The 22,843-nt window shown below is 41.9% G+C and overlaps 1 protein-coding gene across 1 annotated transcript in view; it reads right to left on the bottom strand.

The window, feature by feature from the left end:
- The window catches only part of ADCY8 (adenylate cyclase 8), a 155,713-nt gene that overhangs the window by 49,715 nt on the left and 83,155 nt on the right, over nt 1-22,843 (bottom strand). Inside the window, exons 7-8 of the mRNA XM_025205410.1 lie at nt 16,583-16,853; nt 6,924-7,121 (exon numbers count right to left, since the gene is read on the bottom strand). Of these exons, the coding sequence (XP_025061195.1) occupies nt 6,924-7,121; nt 16,583-16,853 (469 nt within the window). The remainder of the gene's footprint in view (nt 1-6,923; nt 7,122-16,582; nt 16,854-22,843) is intronic.

Here is a 22,843-nt window from a genome sequence, read left to right as displayed (position 1 = left end):
TGCACTGCTGTGACTGAAGTTGAGATATACCCTCAGAGATACATGGTGCTTCCTCTGGCTCATATCTTGCATTGGGAGTGGTAGGGGAGTAATTTACTATCACACCTTTTCAGGGTTCAGTGCAGACCCATGCTGCCTCAGTTGCTCTGCTCATTCCCCACCCCTCTCCATCCACTGTGGCTGCTTAAAATTAGGGCCCATAACTGGCCTTAATTTAATACTACTGGGTGCATCTACATGGGCTGTTTACTGTGGAGGTGATTAATTAGCTCTGCCATAAACATCCCAGCATCTATACATGAGGCCCTATTAGGGTGCAGGAAACTAATACACTCTGCAGCAGGCTAGGACTTGTAAATACAAATCCTACCCTGCTGTGGAGTATTTTTGTGCGCAGCAGTGTATGTGCGAATACTGACCCAGCTAGCTGGGGCATGAAGGTGCTTCCATGCTGGGGCTACCTGCTGGCTAGCCCTGCACTGAAACACCTTCATGCCCCAGCCAACCCCTCCATGTGGTTGGATCAGCCCTGGGCTGGCAGGCAAACCCCCGGCCCGCCGCCAGCCGGGACTGCTCCAACTGGGTTCCACGTGCTGCGCATGAATAAACACTGGAGCTGATTGCTGCAGAGTTAATTGCTCCTGGACGCACGTTCAAATGGCACACCCAGGAGCATAAAGCTCCAGATCAATAAGCTCTGGAGTTTATTCGTGTGCACTAATTGTACGTGTAGATGTTCCCACTGGTAATCATGATGATTATCATCATTAACCCTTAGAGGCTACAGTGAAAGACCAGGGCTTTGTTGTTTTAAGTGCTATATGAGCATCAGAAGACAATCCCAGCCCTAAATAATTCACAGCTTTTCGAGGTATTTTTAAAGTTACAGCAATTGAGATGTATGTATTGCATGGGAACACTTTAATATTGAAATGGAAACAACCTCCCCATAGCTACTTCCTCCTAGAGTCTCTGTGATGGAATGGAGTTCTTGGTAGGAGCGGGTCATGTGATGAGAGGCATGTCACTGAGGCTTAGACTTCCTTTAAGGACATTCCTATATCTAGACTTTCCTGAGCAGAATCCTTCCTATAGTGAAAAATTCCCTGCTATGGTAAAAAAGTCCCTGCCTCTCCTGATTTCCTCCGTATGCAAAACTCATGGTATTGGGGAACCTTCATGTGAAAAATCTGAGGTTCAGAAAACCTCCATACTGCTGAAAGGCAATTTATGGGGAATCATCTAAAGCAAGAAGCAATCTCCTTTATGAGATAATAAAAATCCCTATTATGAGAAAATAATGTAAACATTTCCCATATTTTGATGCTACAAATTCAACAGCTCTTTACTTGTATTTCCTTTGCTTTGGCTATTTGCCTACATCCTGTGTGTGAAAATATCTCCTAGCAAAACTGGAAGGTATATTTGGAGAAATACTCCACAAAATGTCTCACTTGGAATCTTGCACAAGCCTCTCCAAAAAAACCCCAAAAAAGACTCTGGGTGGAGTTCACTGTGCTATTTATTTTTTTCTCCCTGTGGCGAGATCACATTTTGTGGCATAATTCTGATTGTCATCTGCTGTGGCATTTGTCTTCCTAGAATATCCCAAAAGGACAACAGCAGAATGAAAGTCTGTTATTGAAATTTGTCACCAAGCTGCATCATGCTAAGTCAAACGAGGGTGATGGTCTAGTCCCTCCCTGGTCATCTAAGTGTCCATATTTGGCCATCTACATGGTGTTTTTGGTCATCTAAGTACCAAAAAATGCCACTTCCCCATGCAGGCTGGCATTCCATTCCTGGGGTCTCTGCTAGATGCATTCCTCCCTCTTTTGCCCCATAGCTCAGTAGCTGAGGCAATCATCTGAGTAGCTGGAGGTCCTTGGATCTAGGCCCCCTCATTCATTGGGGTTGTGAACTTTGGGACCATGACTTTCCAACATAGCACTCCAACCCACAATACCAGTGAGCTATTATCCAGGCCCTTCTTTGGTGTTCCTTTAGAAACTGAGCCACTAACACAGTCTGCCGAAAACATTGATGGAAGGCACAGAGGGATTTGTTTCACTGGCATCAGGGCCCCCAACTTGAACCCAGGTCCCCTTCCCTTCCAGGCTATCCACCTTGCGGAGTCACACACTCTCTGGCTTGCTCCCTTCATAGTTTCATAGTTGGTAGGGTCGGCAGGGACCTGAGCAGATCATAGGGTAGGAGTGAGCACCACTTCCCTTGGAAGTTGGTTCCAGATCCCAGCCGCCCTGTGAAGTAGTGCCTCCTGATGTCTAGCCTGAATCTATTCTCCGTCAACTTATGGCCATTATTCCTTGTTACTCCCAGTAGTGCTTGGGGGAACAGGGACTCTCCCATTGCCTGCTGGTTTCCCTTGGCCAGTTTATAGATGGCCACCAGGTCCCCTCTCAGCTTTCTCTTGGGTAGGCTGAACAGGTTCAGGTCCCGTAGCCTCTCCTCGTAGGGCCTGCCTTGCTGCCCTCTGACCATGTGAGTGGCCCTCCTCTGGACCCTCTCCATGTTGTCCACATCCCTCCTGAAGTGCAGCACCCAGAACTGGACACAGTACTCCAACTGTGGCCTGACCAATGTCATATAGAGGGGGAGGATCACCTCCTTGGCCCTGCTTGTGATGCATCTGTGGATGCATGACAAAGTGCGGTTAGCCTTCCTGACTGCGTCCCCACGTTGGTGGCCCATGTTCACCTTGGAGTCTATAATGACTCCAAGATCCTTTTCTGCCTCTGCACTGATGAGAAGGGAGTTCCCCAGCCTGTAGGTATGCTGCTGGTTCTTTCTCCCTAGGTGCAGCACCCTGCACTTGTCAGTATTCCTCCTGGCCACCTCCCTCTTGCAGCTGCCTAGAGGATCAGCTTCCAAATAAGCACTAGAGAAGGAATGGGTAATAGTTGACCTGTGGTATTGTGATTAGCATGCTGTGCTGGGAAATCAGAGAGACTCAAGATCACATTTTCTTTGGATGAGGAGGTCGAAGAACTTAGGACCTCCAGCTTCCCAGGGGAGTGCCTGCACTACTGCAGGGAAAAGACAGAAGTGCACTCTCTCTCTTTCTCTCATTTTATTGTTAGTGCATGTGTCCACTGTGGGCATGTACATAGTTGTCCATGCATGCCGGGCTATATTCCCACAAACAAAATTCCAACCTGTTCAGAAGTAGCATTTTTGGCACTTACACAACCATATAGGCATCCAAATCTGGACATTCAGGTGACCATGAAAGCGTAAAGAATGTGACCCAAGCATGTAGCTTAAACTATACAGGTTGGTTCCTGAAACTGCCTCCTCCTATGTGGTGTTCTTTTTAAAAATCAAAAAGTCCCTTAATTCCTGCATTCCTGAATGCAGCGATTTCATACCAGAAGGAAAAACGTCTCAGCCCCTGCATGGTGGACTATCACAAATGCATTTAAGGTCCACTCTATACACTTAGTATATAGCCTTATTGTCTAGGCCAGGGGCAGGCAATTATTTTGGGCAGAGGGCTGCTTACTGAGTTTAGGTAAGCCATCGAGGGCTGCATGACAGGCAGCCCAGGGCAGATTAATATTAATTTTCTAAATTTTTTAGGAGCCCCACCGCCCAGATAGAATGGCCTGGCGGGCCGCATCCGGCCCCCGGGCCGCATTTTGCCCACCGCTGGTCTAGGCAGTAAAAGTGAGCTTGTTAATTGATTTGAAATATAATCCACCGACTCTCTGTTCAGTTTGAATAAGACTAGCAAATATAATGCTTTATTGTCACCAGTGGTGTCCATATGTACGGTAATATATATATTTAATATATATACTGAGTAGGGAGAGATATGGTGAAATCCAAAAGGGAATGGTCCGGGGGAAAAAGTTGGTGCTGCATGAAAAGCATGAGGCTGACTGTGAGAGCGCAAGGTGTCACAACAGAGAAATTAGAAGCCCATCGGAAATATTTCATTTCAGAGCCACTGCTGCCTTGTGACAGGCACTGCACTGAACTGAAGGTGACAGCAATAAACTGAATCAATCAGGAATTGGGAACTGCAGTGCGAGGAGGGAAGGCCAATAAAACTCTGCTGGTTTATTTATTTCTAAGCACTGCAGAGAGCAATGAGGGGAGCTGATGTAGGAGGTCATGACAGAGAGCAGAGGAGTGTTAATGACTGGGGGGGAAGTGTGATCCCAGACTGAAAGGTTAGTGGCTGTGGTGGTGATGACAGCAGAGAGAAAAGTTGGTATGAAATAGCTTTGTCAGTCTCAGATGTTAATCCTAGATAAAAATGGGAGTGGACAGAGGATACAGTTAAATCATGGTATATAGACTGTAATATAGAAAATAATTAGGGACCATTGCTAACAATACCAATGGTCCTAACTGTTATACAGGCCAAACGTGGGGAGAGGAAGGGAGTTCTACATTTTATTTAAGACATTTCCACTGTTTTAGGAATCAAATGTGCATAATGCTTCAGGTTTCATTAACATACCAACTTACACGAACGCTTGCATCGTCATAATTAGGAGCAGTATTTCAGTGAGTCGATTAGTACATGCAGTGCTTTACACACATGGAAGAAAAGGGGATCTGAGACTCTGAAAAACATTGCTGTGGAGCTTGCAATGCTTAGCGTTCATCCTAGCCCTGGTCTAGATGAAGTCATATACTTGTCTAATTATTAGTTATGATCTGACCAGATCAGATAGCACCAGATGTGAAATCTGACTTCTGCCTAATCCTTGAAAAGCTGGTTCATCAGGTTGAAAAATGTAGTTCACTTTATTAATAACAATTCCTTTGCTTCTGCTTATTCAGTGCCTACTGGTTCCAACTAAGACTGAAAATGCTGAAATAGGAGGGCTATCATTAAGGAATTATCTTTTACTGATGGTTACAACATTACCTGGTATTTGAGATCTACAGGGCACAACAGGTGTCATAACTGTTAACAGATGTTGGCTTTATAACAGACACCTTACTATCAGTCAGATGCAATTTAATATTTAAAAACTGACCTATGAAATGCGAGGGAGCAGGGTTTTCTCCCCTTGCTTGAACTGCATTTAAATTAGATCCCAAATGTTCCATCTATGCTTTGCCTGCCATTGCTAAGAAAAGAGTCAGACAGAACTGGAAGACATGTTTTTGACTATAAAACAGGGCCTAATTCTGGAAAACCCTCATTTAATTTTGTCCTTTTTCATGTTAGGATATAAAAGAGGGCTGGAACCAACAGCTCCATGGTTTTAATACTCATATAGGATGTAGTCGACCTTGCTATCTCCTCTTCAGCCCATATCTATTTTCCAGGAGAGTGCCCCTCACCACTAGGCTATTTTGGTTGGGGACCTTTCCACCTTTCCCATTGAAGTTGCATCACTGTGCAGAAAAGAATCAGAGATGTAGCGGGCAGTGTGAGCACAACTCTGTGGCCTCATGGTTAGGACGCTCACCAGGAAAGGGTGGGGAGCAGAATGTGTTTCAAGCCTTATTTCCAGATTTTTATATAATGAATTTGATTAAATGCCTTAACAGTCAATAAAGAATGGATCACAATTTCTGACCCTTTGTCCTCAAGTGAATGTCTTAACTGCGAAGTCGCAGAGTCACAATGATTGTTCCTCTCTCTTTCTGAGCCAGTGAATCTTGAATTTTGTTCCTCAGAAAGGAACAGCTTCTAATGGTTGGGTGGTTGGTGTTCCCACCCTTTAATGGGTGCCTCACCAATAAGGTGATTACTAGGAAGTAGCTAAATTTTGGATTCATCCCCCTCCTTAGCATTTGGCATGGGTAAGCTTTGAGGAGCATTCCTTTCTATGTGGCGGCCTATCTGGGTCCCATTTAAAAGGCAAACTTAGGAAGGCAGATATCTCGAGGTGAGGTGTTGCAAAGCTCAGTGCTGAGCTTATCTGTATTGAGGCCCTTGTTTTTTAATAATCCAGTTGTCTTAAAAAGGACCTCTTAAACAGCAAGAGGTCAGATGCCCATCTCATGTGAACTGTTTCACGGACATTTATGGGACTATGATAATAAACACCGTCTGCCTGCTTGAGCTCAGCGAGGTACACAGAGCTGTTGCTCAGTTCAGTTTACACTGATGATAGACAACAAGGCTCTCCAAGTTTGCAGTTCCCCTGCTGTTTGTCTCCCTCCCCCTTCTCTAATTAGGCATAACCCCAGCCATGAAACGGTCGCCCCTGTCACTAAGCACTTCATCATCGTCTAAGGTGATGAAGTCAGCTGAAAGCAGTGCAAAGAACCAGCACAGTCAGCTTGCAACACACACTGGAAGAGACTGCCTTTCTGTTTTTCCCTTTCCAGACTAAAACATATAGCTGCTTTTGAGTGTGGTCTGAAACAGAGTTAGGTGGGATCATAATGCTGCGGAGAAGCAACAGGGACATGGGAAAACTGTATTTTTCTTTTAGACGTAGAAACACTCTTTGATTTGAGGCCTAAAACAAAGGGTTGGCACATTCATTTTGACTCAGAATAAAAATAGCAATTGACCAGGTATAAGTGCATCAGAATGAGGGCAATATCGCGATATATGCATGTATCCACTTTTTAAAATAGAAGCATCATTTTATCAGTGTTCCTACACCTAATTTCTGTCAAAGCAGCCTAATTTTGGAAGATAAACCCTGCTTAGAGTCATCCTCAAGTTAAATTTGGCAAGAACCTTTTCTTCTCTTTTCTTGCTCACTAATAGGGATTTTCTTACTTTGGAACTGCATCATCAAGTGCTGTAATAGCCACTGGGTCTATTAATGGTCTTTAGCTCAATCACGACTTCTGAAACCAAATCAAAATAAAGCACAAACATCAAAAGCAAAGCTAAAACCTAGATCTGTCCTCTCTAATTCAGTGGACATTTAAGACAATTTGAGTTGGAAAAAAAGCAGCTCTCAAGACCCAGCTACCTTATGCTCCAGGCTGGAGTCTTTAAACATCAGTGAGAAAGGCTTGATATGCTCTCTTCTCAATTTATCGCCACTCCGTAAGTCGATGGTGTGCTCTATTCGCTTGTTAATTTCCTCAGGCCCAGACTGGACATGCAAAGCTTGTGCAAGATGGTTTGGAAGCAGATTTATTGAATTTCTTGTTAGGGCAGCCAGAGTCTAGGGGAAAGCACATGCAAACAGAATAAACCTGCTGGTCCCCTTGGGTTAAAAATGCAATGTTTTAGATCATGTTGCATTGCAAACCATTTACAGCATCCCATGCAATTCATTCAATGAAACCTACAGAAGTTTAAAATACGTCTGTTCCACTAAACACATACAGTACAAAAAGTGGCCGCTTCAGTGTCATGTTTTGAATAGGCTTTTGCGCTTGTGATTTCACTGAAGGATGTAATTGTAACAGTGTTGTCAGAATCTGCTGAATGACCTGTGGAGTTCCCAGAGGATGGGGAAGGAGCCCCACACCAAGCAACCAAATCAAATGACCGAAGTAAGCAAATAGTCTGTCTTAGCAAATTAGAATGGAATCCACAAAACGAAGAAACAAAAACAAATAATAATACCTGGAGAGAACAAAAAGCATTATTCCATGCACTGAAGTTACTGGATGTGTGTAGTTAGGGAACAGATAATTTGGAGGGGAGGCTGAAGAAGCAGAAATTTCCGACTGCCTCACCATTTGTTTCCAAACAAACAGTGACCTTTTCTCTACGTTGCTGCATTCGAGAAGCTGGAATGCACCAGTTATCACAGCTCTGTGATACCTCTGAATTGAACTGTGGTTTAAGATCCTTAGAACAGTTTGATTGCATAGTGCCTTCACTGACCAGCACGAGTGTTTTCAGTGAAGTTTTGAAAAGGACGGACGATGAAGAAAGTAAAAATGGTATTTAACCTTCAGCGCAGATGTAGAATTTGCTTTCATGAAGTGAGTAACTCAACTCGGTGTAACATTTCACAACATGAACCACAACAAGACAGCATCCTGAATGGAAAAAATGAAGCATTATTGTCTGGACTACTCCTGGGCTTTAAATGAATAGAAGGCTTATAAACCCTCAGGGCATAAAACAACCTCTAATTATTAAGGGTTAGAAAAAAGCTTTCCCTGTGGGCAAGTCATTCCATAGCCACTTTCTTTAGGGTTCCTCTGGTTTTTTAGCATTAATTACTGTTGAGCATAGGAGACTGTCCCCACTGGAAACCTCAACTGGGTGCAGTTCAGAGCATAGTCACCTACAACTGGACGGTGTTATCGCCTGGTGAATGTTGGGTGTCATGTAACAACATGCGAGCGGTCTTTCAAAAATTAGGTGTTTACATCATACAAACTACACATTTTTCTAGCAAGCTGGTTAGCAGACACAGAGGCCAAAGATGAATGGATTCTAAGGTTACTAATGTCATGAATACTAAATTGCTCTCTTACAGCCCATAATTCAAAGAGTTGCTTTAGAATGCAACATGGCAATAGAACCTAGTAACCCATGGCTGAAATATCTCCTGTACTGAATTCAGTTAAAATATTGCCATTTGCTTCAATAAGACTAAGATTTCATCCTGTCTGTGCTTTGATGCAGTCGTTCACTTAACTTCTCAAATTTCTGTACCACCAGATTTGGGGGAGGGAAATCCAATAAACCTTCCCGTAACATAGCTTCAGGCATGGCTAGATCTGGGTCTGGCCCGCAGAACACAGGAGTTAAGACGCAGGCTAGGCTGGATCCAAAGTGAAGTCATTAGCAATCTTTCCACTGATTCCAATAGGTTGGGTGTCACATCCCTAGTGCTACAGCAATGCACGTTCCTTAGAAAGATGTTAGATATTTTCAGGCCTTGAAGTACTTAATTTGCACTGGGATTCAAGGCCTAAGCTATTATGCATACACTGCTCCAATGGGGTGGTGGCAGCAGTGCTTGAATTTATATATAAGAACAGAATCACTTCAGAGTCTGAAATGTTTTGGTCCCTTCAGAATTAAGTCAAGTCATTATAGCACTGCTGGAAGTGGAGGCAGACAAGCTCCTGATGTTTAGCCGGATAACACTTGATTACTTGAGAGATGTGATCTCAGTTCCCCCCAGCAGGTGACTAAAGTAATTTTGCTCAATTTGTAGAAAATATAGTTAAAATCATGCTGCCTTGTTGCTGTATAAATTAACTAATTGGGTTAGAATCACAGACACATAAATAGACCTCCAAATCACCACTGGGGCAATGGTGGTGGTGCAGAGATGGGGCCTGATTGAAATAATCATTATTTTACCCAGAAAAAGAAGGGAAAGCCAGAAGTGATTATAATAGAATTTGTCCCTCTCTCTCTCTCTCTTTCTGGCACAAACACATACATGCACACTTAAGATAATTTTATCTCTCTAATGGACACTAGAATCAAATAAAAAGGTCACACTGGCCAAGGGATGAGTGCTAATCAGATTTGCCCTGTATATCCCATCTTTATTCTGCATCTCTTATAAAAGCAAATTTAAAATAGTCACTTCAACATTTGCCAAGAGATGCCCGAGGGCATGTTTACAGTGAAGCGTCCAACGCTCCTGGCCATTAGCCATTTACCTCCTTTCATGCCCCCACCCCCTCCTCCCCTGGAAATACAGCAGTAAGGTCGGGATGCCCTCTCAAGGTTAAGAGTAGACATTGGCAATGACCCCACAGCAGCCATACAACCATAATTTCAGGCCTGGAGCATGTGTGTAGGAGTGGATGAGAGGGTTTGGTCAGGAGGTTTCCTTCTGGGTACACTGCTGCTGTGTTGTAGACGTAGCTGGAGTTACAGCAGCTATTTCTTATCTTAAACCTACAGAAAGACCATGGTGTCAAAGCAGTCAATGGAGGATGCAATGCTGGGTTCCAGTCCTTTTTTCCCAGGCCTGTCTACACACCTGACATTACAGAGCCATTGGTTATGAAACAGAAATGACTGCCAGTAGGGGCCTGAACCCAGGACTCCTAACCACTAGGTGACTGAGTCATGCTCTCTCTTGCTTGTTCTCCTTCTAACCCTATAAACCTCCAGCTCTTGGTTGCCTAGTAGCTCAGCTTTAATAGGAGTTGAGAGAGTGCCCAACCACAGTGGCCCATTACACGATCGTGAGGACACTCTCCTGTGACATGAGAGATATGGGTTTGTTGAGTACTCTCGGGAGGTATATGGCCTATAATCCAGGTCCTTCATTTCATGACTGAGTAGTACTCTATATACTAAGCTTCTGGACAAAGTCATGCAGTTGGACACTAAAAGCTCCTCTGAGGCATGGGAGCTTAGAGACACCCCTGTACTTTGTGTTTCCTACCATCTCTGGGCTTTCTGAACCACCCTTTGAAGGTGCCTACCTCCCCACACCCTGTGTAGAGAAAGCCTAAACTCCTAATCCAATCTATTTGGATCATGCTTTGGAAGCACCTAGGTCTCACCATTGACTGCCTAGGGATATCAGATACCTAAACCTAGATTGCCCTCCTGAGTCAAGGTGCCTAAATTCTGGGCATTCCAGTACCTATGCATAGGTGTTTACACGACAAATCAGATCTAGTGCCAAATACTTAGGACATAGAAGTCAATGACAATACTCCCATTGACTTAATTGGTCTTGGCATATTAACACCTGGTTATCATATCACTACAAGTGTATAGGTTATCTTATTGCAATAGGCTTATACAAACAAATTTGGTATAATAGTAACAGGGCTGTCTTGAAGCTCAATCTCCCACTGATATCAGTGGCTGTTCTGCACACACAGGAAATACTGGTGTAAACCCCAAGAATGTTGGAAGAAGTAGGAGAATACTTCACTTGCACCAATGCAATAACTACTCCTTTCACACTACTTTCTGCATACAATTAATTATGAAAATGGGTTTCTTGTTGACTAGAAAAAAAAGAATTTGGAATTAACTTAATCATTTGGAATTTAGGCTAAGTGGCACTTGCATCGTATATGGTACTAACAGGTGGCTTCTATTTTATTAGACATAAGAAATGACACACTAGAAGACTTCAAGGGTTATGTTTTTAGAGTGATTCAGACTGAATGTAGGCACCCAGCCTACATTAATGTTAGATAAAATAATGATGTAATCAAAGTCTTATTCATTTGACCTTCAGTGCGAGTTAGTTGTTTAACTTGGGCGCTCTTTTGGAAATCCTACCCATACCTTTATACACCTACATGACTATGAAATGTGGCTCCAACTGGTAATACATCTGCTCAGTGACCAACTAGAATAATACACTAGTGAAGAGAATAATACACAGAATAATGTTAACTAGAATAATACACTAGTTAATATTTCCTGCTGTTCTTGTTAAAGTAGAAGATATCCCCGGGCCCTCTTCTATGGAAGAGCAGTAGATAATTTCTATAAATATTTTCAAAAGAATTTTCCAAAACTCTTCTGTTTCCAAAAATTATGGATATATTTCAATTTTCAGTTTAGCTTTGACTCTCCAAAAAGTGAAAATTTTCCATGAAGGGGTTATTCTGATTGAAAATCCAAATGTTTCTATGACATGAATTCGGTTATTTTTATAGCAGTCTATTTAAGTGCATGAGCATGAAACAAATATAGTTCTATTGAATTTTCTCTAAAAATGACAGCAAGATTTATTTTTTTTTAATTATGGACCTCTCTATCAGAGACATAATTTTCAGGTAAGTGCTATATTGACGCTGTAAAATGACAAGATAACAGTTTCAAATTTATATTTATGCCTGTAAGATCAGTGCCTAGCTCTGGCCTAAGCCTGACTGGGATCTGGAGTCTAAATAGAAGAATGCATCTAGCCCCTCTGGGGTGCATCTGCTGGGCAGTCTCTGACCATGCCTAAAGCACACTGACAAGATTGGCCTATCAACAAAATGCTATAGGGATCACCACTTTGTTTTAAAGAATTAGTGGTGGTGCCACCTTTTCATGTAATAGCCTGACAGGGGGGAGGAAATCTGGATTCAGTTCCAGCTTCTGCCTTAGGGGACTGATCCCCACATCTTCCAATGCCCAGAAGAGTGCCATAAGCACCAGGCTATAGACCAGGCCAGTTGGAACAAGGGTACTTTCCACTAGCTCCTCTTCCACTTTCTATAAAAGAATCAAGATTGTTTGGGTCAGAAGGCAAGAAGCATGACTGCATGGCGTTGCAGTCGAGTCACAAGCCTGATGGTTTCCCTGGTTTCAGTTAGATGCTTAATTCTTCTTTCAGGGGAAGAATTTGCTTATCTTGTTTCTGAACCGCAGAGGGAGTTACAGCACATGAGTGGGTGTGGACATTTTTAAGATTGTTTTACACAACTGTGTGTGACCAGATACTGTGATAGTACCGTAGCAATTGTTACATATTTTTTGGGTTATGCATATTTGATAAGTTGTTAAATTTAAATTGCAAAGTTCAGAGGAAAACACTGAACTACAACCTGTGTTTGACTGGACTGCATCTCTCACCAGCCCACGTTTTTGGCTGTTTGATGGAGTGTTGTTCCATGCAGTTTTGGGTGCCCGATCACCACCTTGAGGGACCTGAACTCCATTAGCAAGATAATGAACCCACTGTTTGGAAATATTGTGTCAGCTGTCAATAAAGTGTGCTTTGATAGAGCACAGCTTTTGTCTCTCATCCCTCATCTCTGCCCTTACCTGCCACCTGACTCAAACCAAAGTTTGGTTAACAGGTTGCCTAATGGTTATAGCAGTCACCTGGGCTGGGGGAAGTCCTGGGTTCCAGTCTGTTTCAAGGACCATTTCTGTATTTCACATTTAATGATCATTGAATAAAATGCAGAAACAGAGTTGGGATTGCATACCCAGCCTTGTGCTCAGGGTTTCTTCTGGGTCATCTTAAGCAGTTCCTCATTCAGACAGCTGTCTGTTCTGGATCTCACTCTGAGGCCACCCCCAACCCTTCTGCATTGAATAGGAAGTTGTAAGCATTGCCAGCAGAGTTTTTCACTCCCCTCTAGGAGCCTGCTGTCCAGACATCTAAGTCTCTCACTGTCTGAAACCCTGAGGTATCAGACTGCCATTCCCTGGTATTTTATAGGTAAAGACATTCTCAAGCATCAGTGCTATTGACTAACCTGTAATTTCATTGGGAACCAAGAGTGCTTCAAGTGCATTTAAGTTTTGGGGTTTTTTTAAATATCATCTTGCTAAAAAAAAATGCTGGGAAGATGAGCCACAATGGACTATAGTTCATACTGCAGAAAGGGGCCTAGTTCAGCTGTATTACATATATAACTTTATCATCTCCACTTGGAAGCAAAGATTGAAAGCTTTCATTCTGTTGCTTTAAAAACTCTTGCTATAAGCATTTTCCTCTCAGTCATTATATCAAGTATAATGGTATATATTGTGTTTGGTATGAATAGATAAGTAGATGTGTCTGTGTGAATATATGTGTGTGTGTGCACGTTTGTATATTTATATCTATATATATATTCTTATTTCAGGGGAAGAATTTGCTTATATAGACATTTATATATAGATATAGATATATATATATATATTCAGACCAAACACAATATATACCGTCATACTTGATGTAAGGTCTGAGAGGAGAATGCTTATAGGAAGGGTTTTTAAAGCAACAAAATGAAAGCTTTCAGTCTTTGCTTCCACGTGGAGATGATAAAGTCATGTAAGCATAGGCAGGCTCAGGACTCTACCTCCCAGAAACAATTACTTTTAATAAGGATGCTGGAAGTGAATAAGGGCTTTCAGTGGGAGACAAGGGAGTTCCCAGTTTCAATTTTCAGCCTGTTGGATGGAGCATCCTTATGTTAATCGACTCACCAGGAACATTGTGGGAGCATGAATTAAGAACGTGCCCACCTCATATTCTCATCTGCTTTTATGCTGTGGAGTTTTAGTATAATGGGAGGAGAAAGTGCAGAGACATATGCTCCTCTTCATCCAATTTGTGTTAATGAGCGGATTAAAAGCATTACCTGAACCTTAGCTTGTGTTCCTTCACTATTGCTCTTTTAGAGCTTGTTCATACTTATCAAATATTAATGGCATTCTTTAAACATTACTTATAAAACACCTGAATTAGTAAATTTGCCACATCCATCATTGGAATATGTGCACACAACACACAGTAGTCTTGGATCCACTTTTTTTTGTAATCTGCATCATAATGCTGCTGTCAAATGTTTTCAGAGTAACGTCAAGAGGCATATTCTGTCCTTGGATAAAACATCTGCAAAAGACAGACAGGATCTAGCTCCCTTGACCATTCACATACTGTAGGTGATAGAACCTCTCTCTGCTTTATAAAATAGCCTGTCTCTCTCAACACCTCACTTCCAGAGACGCTACACTGGCAGTGCATAGGACAGTATCCACACATAACCTCAACAGACTTCACAACCAAACCTGACTCACCAGCTTGGTCACCCATAGCTTTCTCATTTGCTCTTGTACACAGGACTTCTTATTCTATCTCTGCATCCAATCTCACACTTCCCATTCGCTGTCACAGGCCACCAGTTCAAAATAAATGTAAGGGAGATCACATAAAATGTCATGAATTCAAGTTTGGGGGAGAGAAATTGCAAGAAACTCTCACATGCCACATCCTCGAAAACTCAGAAACACGTAAAATTAAGCCCCAGGTGCGAAATGAGTTGAGTTACCCAAATCTTATAATTAACAAATCGCAATGAAATCATTTGATGATACTGGCAATTACTAAAGGAGATAGAATGATTCAATGTGGAGCTGGCGCCATTTGGCTTTCTACCATCTTTTGCTACAAACGACCCTTCTGTTGCATAATTAACACTATTAATTTTTTATTCGGTCCAAAGCTGACCAGTCCGTGGAGAAAGATATAACACGCTTGCAGAATTTAAAATTGCCATCACATTGCTATGTTAGCTCTTGCCCATCATTAATGAACATTAATGGCTGCTATCTTGATTTTAAAATTGAAAATTACATAATTATTGAGTCACTCATGTAATAACTGGGCATTTAAAACTTTTATCCAACCAATGGATTATTATGGAGCAGAAATGAGTTATAGTTTTAATATTGGAGAAAAATTATTTTCAATCAAAATAGGGAGAAGCCATCTTCTTTTGATTAAAATTCATGGGGATGCCATAAGAAGCAAACCTCTTTCAAGAGAAGTGCATTATTCATACATTTCAGTAATTTTCATAGACTTTTAACTTGCTTATTAGGTCAAAGAAGGTCAACAATATAAAAACACAGCTCCCGTATCTCTTCACTGTTAGTATCAAGGTCATATACTGTGGAGAATATGGAAAATGGGATAACAGCGAAATCCAAATTTTTGGCTCTATTAAAACCTAGAATGTGTTAATGAGAAATAACAAGGAAAGGAAAGTGTTGTGAAAAGCTATTCATTGCAATATGCATGCCCTCTTCTATTCCCAATGAAATGAGAATAGAGATACAAGCAGAGAAAAGGCAGTGAGAGCTGAAAGGAATTGTCCATGCAGATATGCAAACACAAGGATACATATATAAAACAGATGTTTTATATAATGGCGAACTGGGCCATGCGCCATTTCAGCTTGAGAAAGGACAAGGACGCCACAAAGAACTGATCACTTGTGAGGGTCTGTCACTTTAGAGCAGATTTGAAATAGGCAAGAGACAGTTGAGAAAGCAAGATCTCCACACAACAAAGCTTTAAGGTCTGCAGACACTTCAGACAAGTAGGACTAAGTCCGTGAAGCAAAAGAAAGAATATATCATGTCATTACAGATCGCTCACAAAAAAATGGACGGCAATTCAAGCAGACCTTGTTTCACAATGACTCATCAATCTTTCAAATGCAGTGGAAAGAGTGGTGTCTTAGGGCATTTTAACCTTTTCATCTTTAATTCCTTTAAACAGACAGGCTTCACAACTGGTTTATGACTGTAAAGAACTGTTGGATCTCAGGATGCTTGCATTTAGCACAAAATGCTTTTGGGAAGGGTCTGATTGAGAGCAATCTAGAGAGAGACATTTCTTTCAAGTTCTTGCTCCCTACTTCTTCTGAGCTAGTCATGACACCATGAAACACCTATTAAGGAACCATAACTGTATCATGGACATTCCCTTTTAAAAAGCTAATGAAGAATGAATGAGAAGAGTAGCAATATTGCTATTGCAAGGTGCAGGTTAAGCTAGATCTCTTTGCTTTGACACATGCATCACCCTGTTACATTTGAATAAGTGGTACAACGTACACCCACTTGCCTCTTAACTTTGACAATGGACACAGCAGTGCACTGAAAATATATAACACAAGTTACACATGGTGATGTGGACACTTTGTGTGGTTTAATGACATTAACTTAACATTTAATTAGCATATTTGAGGGCTGCTCAATTAAAACTCAGTTGAATCGTATTTCATTTTAGATGGACCAAAAAAAAAAAAATTCTACATCCTAGCATTTCCCTGATTCTGATACATAGGTTAACTCTGTCCTGAAGCAATTTGTTTAATCATTTGTACTTACAGTACACGTTACAGAAAAGGTTAAAGATGAATTTGTTTTTTTCTCTGAGGCTTTCATTATTGAGATGCACTCAAGCATGCTTTCAGAGCTGATGACATTCAAGAAAGTTTGACTTACATTCTGCTTTCCCACTATGTTATCGAATGGAAGTTCAGGACTCCAAGATCCTTCTGTAAATGTTGCCCCACTGTTTCTCCTGTCTGCAGAGCTGACAGACTCTTTCACAATGTCTTCAGGCAAAGTCAACAGACTCTCTTCAGGCTGCTTTATTAAATAGGTCTCAATGTTATGTTTCTTCAGGAATTCATTTCGTTCTTTGCCGTGCCCTTCTTCAACTTTATAGTCCCCATTCAGGCAGTCCAGAGTGGCTTTGGATATATGGATCCTCCTGCACATTAGAAACGAGCAGTAATTAATACAGACAGTGCTCTAGAGACTGATTTTGACAGGGTGGCATATCAAAAGCTTTGCAGACTTATTTAATGTTATATGTAAACATACTTGTCGATGTTACATATGATTATATTTACGATAGTAAAAAAGAATAAAATATTATATTCTCCATCGAACCTTTAGACATTAATGACGCCTAGCTTGCTTTACAGTCACAGGGTATAATTTCCACTGGTTTTGTATCCCAGTGTAAATGGCACTTGGCATACCATTGAGCAGCTATCCAAGAGTAGTTGCTTGCAAGAGCTAGCAGGTGGTGGGGAGCATGTAGCTGCCTGGTTGCCTATAAGAAGCGGCTATCCCAGGATAAAAGTGGACAGAAGACCCACTTATAAATGCTATTTGTATCAGTGATTTTTCACTACATATTTTTCCTGGAATAACTTTACCGCAGATTTGACGCACTTATACTGGTGTTTACACATGGAGTCATGTAGACAATGTTGCGTAACAGCTAGGACTTCCTTTCATTTCCACAAGATTCTTTTGGAAAAGATTGCAGGAAAAGTGAGATGACTCCGGTGAAGCTAGTCCTGGAATACAGTCTTACTCAGTTGCCACATCTACATGTGCACTTTAATACACACTAGCCTACTTTAATGTGCATTAAAGTGTCACTAAAAATACATGCATTTTACTTATTGTGCATTAAAATAAGCTAATGATCATTAAGTGTCACTTAAAAAGTGTGCTTTTTAGTTAATACACATTAAGACAGGCTAATGCGCATTTTCCCAGTATCTCACAGTAGAGGGCAGTTTTATACATGCTCCGAGGCTGGTTGGGGGGAGGAGGGGCTTTAACTAGAATGGCTCCAAGAACCACTCTAATTAAAGTGCTCGCAGTGCCTCCTGTATCAGCATCTCTGCACTTCAAAATGGTTGTAGGGGCACTTGAACTAAACCCTAGTGAACGAGCTTTACTTCAAATGCCCCTGCCACCATTTTAAAATGTGGGGATGCTGATACACAATAAACAGAGATTGGCTGGAGCATGCTAATTATAATGTTCCAGAAGACTTGATTAACTGGAAGTCAACAGACTCTGGTGTTTACACATGGAGTTATGTAGACAAAATTGGGTAACAGTGAGGAGTGTCTTTCATTTCAACCAGATTCTATGCATGTTCCAAGAAACATTGGAACAGATTGCAGGAAAAGTGTTTTAATATTTCTCCATGAGATGACTCCAGTGAGGCTAGTCCTGGAATATAGTATTACTCAGTAGGCATGTCTACACATGCGTTTTAATACGCATTAGCCTATTTTAATGTCTGTTCCAATGCTCTGTAACTACAGCATGTCGGAGCAGTCTCCTGGCATGTCTACAGGCACCTGGAAGTACTAGATTTAATGTGCACTAACTAAAGTGTGTTAATGCCCATGTAGACATGCCTGTGAGCTAGGACATCCACATCTGAACCTTAAGATGGTGAAGGAAGCTGAAGCTGGGTATTAGTTTTGTAGATGCATGATTGAGATTTGTTTTTTTACAACCATCATCAGATGTACTTTGGGTTTGAGTTCTATTAACTAATATCATGGAAACTGAGGGAGAGGGAAGGAAGGTTAGGTAAAAAATTTCAGATGTGACTTATTTCTGACTTCAGTAAATACACTACCTACTATGGACAGGAATGATTTTAGACACAAGTAAAACACGAACTCTGGCTAGCAGCACAAAACAGCAATACTCAGTATTATATGTTTTGACTGAACAGCATTACCAAAGGATTATAAGCTAATGTAGACAATGGTCTTTGGACAGATTCTTATCAAGCCAAAATTTTCAACAGTGACTAGTGACTGTGGATGCCTAATTCTGAAATTCATGGTTCATGTTGGACATCTAAAAATGGGCACTCAAAATCATTAGTAACTTTTGAAAGATTTCAGTATATGTATACAGGTGATGTACAACACACTTAGCAGCAGATCCAAGCCTACCTAGTATGTGCCTAAGTGCCATCTAGTTTCATCCTGTATAAGTCCTGAAAAACTGTTATTATAAAAGATAGAGGGTCCCCCTCCTCTTTTCTTCTTCTTTGTGGCCTAGTCTTATGGCTAAGATGACATGGAATAGGACTATGCTTAGGTACCTAATAGGGGGAATCAGATGTGGACCAGACCCTCGTGTGCTGTAAATAGGCTTAGCTCCTCTGAAGTCGGAAGAAGTGGTCCATACTATCTGCCAACTCTTTGCAACTCTTGCTATAGATCTTATTGGATGCCATGCAGATTTATGATAATTTACACTCTGCAAAACCCTTGTTATAATCACAGAAAGCTTATGTGTTCATCCCTTTGTGTTGAGTGCCTCCTATGTGCTTGACTGTTTTTTCACTTCTGTGCGTAGGAGTGAAGGGAACTTGGCATGAAACTGGATCAAGAGCTATATGGATGATGAATTATTAGTATATAATACAAAAAGAATTGAAAAATCTGAATTTCAGCCATTTTAAAACCTTGGAATAGGTCTTCAGCTGGTGTAAATAATTATCATGCCACTGAAGTCTGTTAATTATTCCAATTCTCATCATATAACAACCTGACCCCTTTCCAAAAAAATCCATACAGATTAGTGATCTTTCACAGCTAAATGACTATAGAAATGTTTCTCAAATTTAAGGGGCAAGGTTTTTCTGGGATATCTTTTACTAAATGAGCTATACAGTTGGTACAATCAAAGATACCACCAAAAACACTTGCTTCTTGGACATTTCCTGGACCGTCACGGCTCTCAAAACACTCCAGCTCTACTCTCAAATTTAAGCATTTTTTACCAGCACATTTAAAAAAATCCTATGATCCCTCAGAAAGAGATTTTGTTTCCTAGAAAAAAGGCTAAATTGACTTAGGTACAGTATTAAATGCAAAATAAATAAATAAAAATACAGTAGTTGCTAAGGTGACTATCTTTGTGCTGAGTTTTGGCTTAATATAATTAGGCTGAATTTTGGCTTAATATAATTTCAGCTGAATTATAAACTTCTGATATATGGGGTTTATAATGCAGATAGCATCTCAAAGTAAAATGTGGTACTGGCTTTGATGTGATGCATATAAATGGACAAAATTTTAATAAAACAGCTAATAGGTTAAAATGATTTCTGTTTCTACCTTACACATATTTTACATTTTCTTGCAGTGGACAGACCTCGGTGTAAATTGGAGCAATTGGTGTAAATCAGGGGGACTTTAAATGCATTAAAGTCAGTGGCTCTAGCCCAGTGTAGAAAAGGCATGAGATTGGAATCAGGCCCAAGGCCTGCTTTTGAACCTGCTTTTCAATAATGTATTCTGAAAAATCAATTATTATCTGTGCTCTCTGCCAGCCCAACAGATGACTTCCAAGGTCCAAAATCACACGTATTAGAAGTTAGGTCCCTGGCTCTCATACAGAAAAAAGTGACTTTAGATTAATATTGTAAGAGTCCCAATTTTGTTCTGTCAATGGCCTCTGGATAAATTTACTTAGTTTAGAAACCTGGGAATGATTTCTGCCTCAGTGCTGCAAACTGCAAGTGGATCTGAAAGTCAAGAATTGTTCCTTGTACTCTTATTCACTCTGGTGTTCTGCTTACTGCTATTCTCAAGCTGGTTTTGGATTTAGGCACCAATGACATCACTGGTTTGGGAGCCTCAGTGCAATCTATGGGTATGGGTATGTCTGCACTCTGTCCCAAGTGGTTTGGGGGCACTCTGCTCTCAAGCATGCCCTCCCACCTGCTCCTGCTTGCACATGCTGAATTCAGAGATAAGGCAGTGAAACCATTTTGGAGGCTCCACCTACCGCTGCATATGGAAAGCAGAGATCGGGACGGTGGGGGTAGAGAGCAGCCTCCCAGTGTCATCACTGCCTCATTTCTGAGTTTGGTGCATGGGACATACCTAACAGTGGTCTTCTCTGGGAGTCCCAGGGAGATGGTGTAGACATACTGTATGTGGTCTATAGGCCTTCTGCAGCAAGAATATGCACAGGAGCAAAATTCACTCCACTACAATCCAGACTGGGGAAGCAGAACTTAGCTGACCATTTTACTGATAACGACAAGGTTTATTCATCTGTTGCTATATCTGTTTGTAGTGTAAGTAGTCATGCAATGTGTTTATGTCTGCAAAGAACGTGCCTGTGACTCAGCCACATACAGATCATATACAGAAGAAAAGGCAGAGTCATTTCCCGGGGTACAGCAATGCTTTCAAACTAATGACAGGAAATGCCAACAGATAGATAACGTGACTCATTTTCTACTGATTTTCAGACAATTTTTCTGAATTTTCTCAATTTTTCTTTGGTGCGGTGCTTATTGAGAATAAACATTTTTATAACACTCTGGAAAAATGATTTCTCCACGAATCGATAAAGATCGATTCAATCAGGAGGGATAAAAGATAATGATTCTTGGCTTTTTTGGTACAACAGTCCACATTAGCCACTGCAAAGTGAGCCACACAATCTCTGCAACCTGAAGCCATCCTCTGTAGCTGCCTGAGCATGTGGCAGTATGTTGATTGCCACAAAATCCTGCCGTGGTGTGCTACTCCCTGAACAGGCAGCAGCAGAACCAAGTTAGCACAGTGCTTCGCTTAGTCTCAGAAGCTCTGCAGCTGCAGAGGTAATTAGCCTGCCTACAGGCTGTGCTAAGGTGTTTACCCTGCTCCCTGTTCAGGTTGTAGCGAACGTGGATGTTGTCTGGTGCTGTATGAATATGTTGGGGGAACAGCCTACCTTCCTCTGTCCCCTCCGTCCTTTTGTGACTGACCTGCTCCATGTCTATGGCCCAGCAATTGGAATCATGGTTTGAAGGCAGGGGTATCAAACTCACTTTGGTCCTGGAGTAGGATCTAGATTGCAGGGACTCCTTGCAAGCCCAGTCTCACCTGGGGCATGGGATAGTGGCGGTGGACGTAGCTACCATGGCCCGGCAGCTGCTTGCCATGGCAGGGTATGCAAGAGGTGGCAGGCCAGGCAGCTATAGGGCAACAGAGGACTGTGTTGCACAGCCCTCACTTGCCCCCTGCTACAGAGGCCCATGCCCACCAGGACCCTGCTCCCAAAACCCCAGGCCCACCAGCAGGCCCGATGGAGCAGCACTGTGACCAGATTTGACTTGTGGGCTGTATGTTTGACATCCCTGTTCTAGCTGCTCAGAGAGAGAATGGCTCAGCACAAGTCCCCTTATCTCTTGCAGTGGGATTTGTGCTGGGCCATTCACAAAGAAGCTGCCATGGGCAAAGGACAGCAGGCTGCTAGCATGCATCAGCTGCTTCAAAGTAAATGCCTCTCTGAAGGCTCTTCCTCCACATCAAAAGAAAGCTAACCTGGTGGCTACCTATAAGTACATAAGGGGTGTGCATCAGGATCTGGGGGAACGTCTGTTCACCAGAGCGCCCCAAGGGATAACACGGACCAACCATCATAAATTCCTCTGTGACCGTTTTAGGCTGGACATAAGGAAAAACTTTTTATTGTCCGAGCTCCCAAGGTCTGGAATAGACGCTCCTTCCAGGCACCTACTCTGGACTCATTCAAGAAACGTTTGGATGATTATCTTGCTGGGATCCTTTGACCCCAGCTGACTTCCTGCCCCTGGGACAGGGGGCTGGACTCGATGATCTCCCAAGGTCCCTTCCAGCCCAAATGTCTATGAAATCTATGAAATCCTGCAGCTTAACCATCTTCATAGAGGGATAAACCACCATGGGTAAGAGCGGCCACATGAGTAGTTACTCCAGAGCAGCTAATGTGCATAAAGCACAACTCTTCTTAGTCTCGTGGTAACATTTTCACATGCTGATGCCTTTAGCCTGCTCCAGGACTTCTACAGATGGTTTTGCTCAGGTCCAGGAGCACAATCCTGCATCGAGGAGGACTTTTGCTCGGTGCTTTAATGTGAAACAAATCTAAGCTTGAACCAGGATT

Source organism: Alligator sinensis, unplaced genomic scaffold, assembly GCF_000455745.1.
Source record: "Alligator sinensis unplaced genomic scaffold, ASM45574v1 scaffold307_1, whole genome shotgun sequence".
NCBI classification, from domain to species: domain Eukaryota; kingdom Metazoa; phylum Chordata; order Crocodylia; family Alligatoridae; genus Alligator; species Alligator sinensis.
The sequence above is the reverse complement of the archived record's forward strand: the minus strand, read 5'-3'. Positions and strand labels throughout refer to the sequence as shown.